Genomic DNA, 873 nt, shown 5'->3' on the forward strand with positions numbered 1-873 from the left:
GTGGATAGCTCGAAGCCTAACAACTCTTGCCCCGAGGTAAGATTTTTGAAAATTATTTGAAGTGCACCAAGCTTAGATTGGATCATAATTAGAGGATATAGTAGTTATTTTAACAACTAACAACTATTCTTTTCTCTCTTACAGATACCAGTGTCACAGTCAGGAGTGTTCCATTATGTCGTGCTTGACCAACTTCACGGCTCCAGAGCTGTTGATGGGTAACAACAAGATCACCTGTGAGAACTGTACAAAAATTCACAGTCAGTTACATGGAGGTTAGTGTGATCAAGATTTTTTTTTTTTTTCATGATATATGTTTTCTATTCTGCAAAGGCATTTGCTTCATGGATTGGCCGCAGTGTCTTTATATTATTATCCAATACTGTTTCAGAGGAGAATGTTGAGCCTGTAAAGAGCAATGCCAGCAAACAGCTCCTGATCCTTTCTCCTCCTGCTGTGTTGACTCTGCAATTGAAACGTTTCCACCACATGGGTTTCAATCTCACCAAGGTCAACCGTTATGTGCGATTCCCACTGGTGTTGGATATTGCTCCATTCACATCATCAATCTCTTTGGTAGGTGTAAGTTTTTTATTTACTTTGAAACCCATAGTCTGATATTTCAAAGAAAATACATAAGATCCCCTTTATTTGTGATTTCGCAATGATATTTTGTGGATGCCTCATTATTCGCATTTCACTCTTTCACTGTTTATACACATTTTTTTTGCAAATATAAAAAAAAAGATAATAAGAAACAAAAAGTAAAAGAAGCTGCAATGTGAAATGAAGTTAGAAGTAACCCAGTGCTGCCAGGAAAGTGTAATGTTCACTGTGGTTTTGTTTTGTGAAATATCTGTAGACAGTATGTTA

At 36.7% G+C, this 873-nt stretch overlaps 1 protein-coding gene across 1 annotated transcript in view; it reads left to right on the forward strand.

Moving 5' to 3' along the window:
- LOC119592726 (ubiquitin carboxyl-terminal hydrolase 45-like) overlaps positions 1–873 on the forward strand; it is a gene marked incomplete at both ends in the record, with an annotated part of 3410 nt that overhangs the window by 221 nt on the left and 2316 nt on the right. Inside the window, 3 exon segments of the mRNA XM_037941661.1 lie at positions 1–36; positions 145–275; positions 392–576. Of these exon segments, the coding sequence (XP_037797589.1) occupies positions 1–36; positions 145–275; positions 392–576 (352 nt within the window).

Source organism: Penaeus monodon, chromosome 30 (assembly GCF_015228065.2).
Source record: "Penaeus monodon isolate SGIC_2016 chromosome 30, NSTDA_Pmon_1, whole genome shotgun sequence".
Classification (NCBI taxonomy): Eukaryota; Metazoa; Arthropoda; class Malacostraca; order Decapoda; family Penaeidae; genus Penaeus; species Penaeus monodon.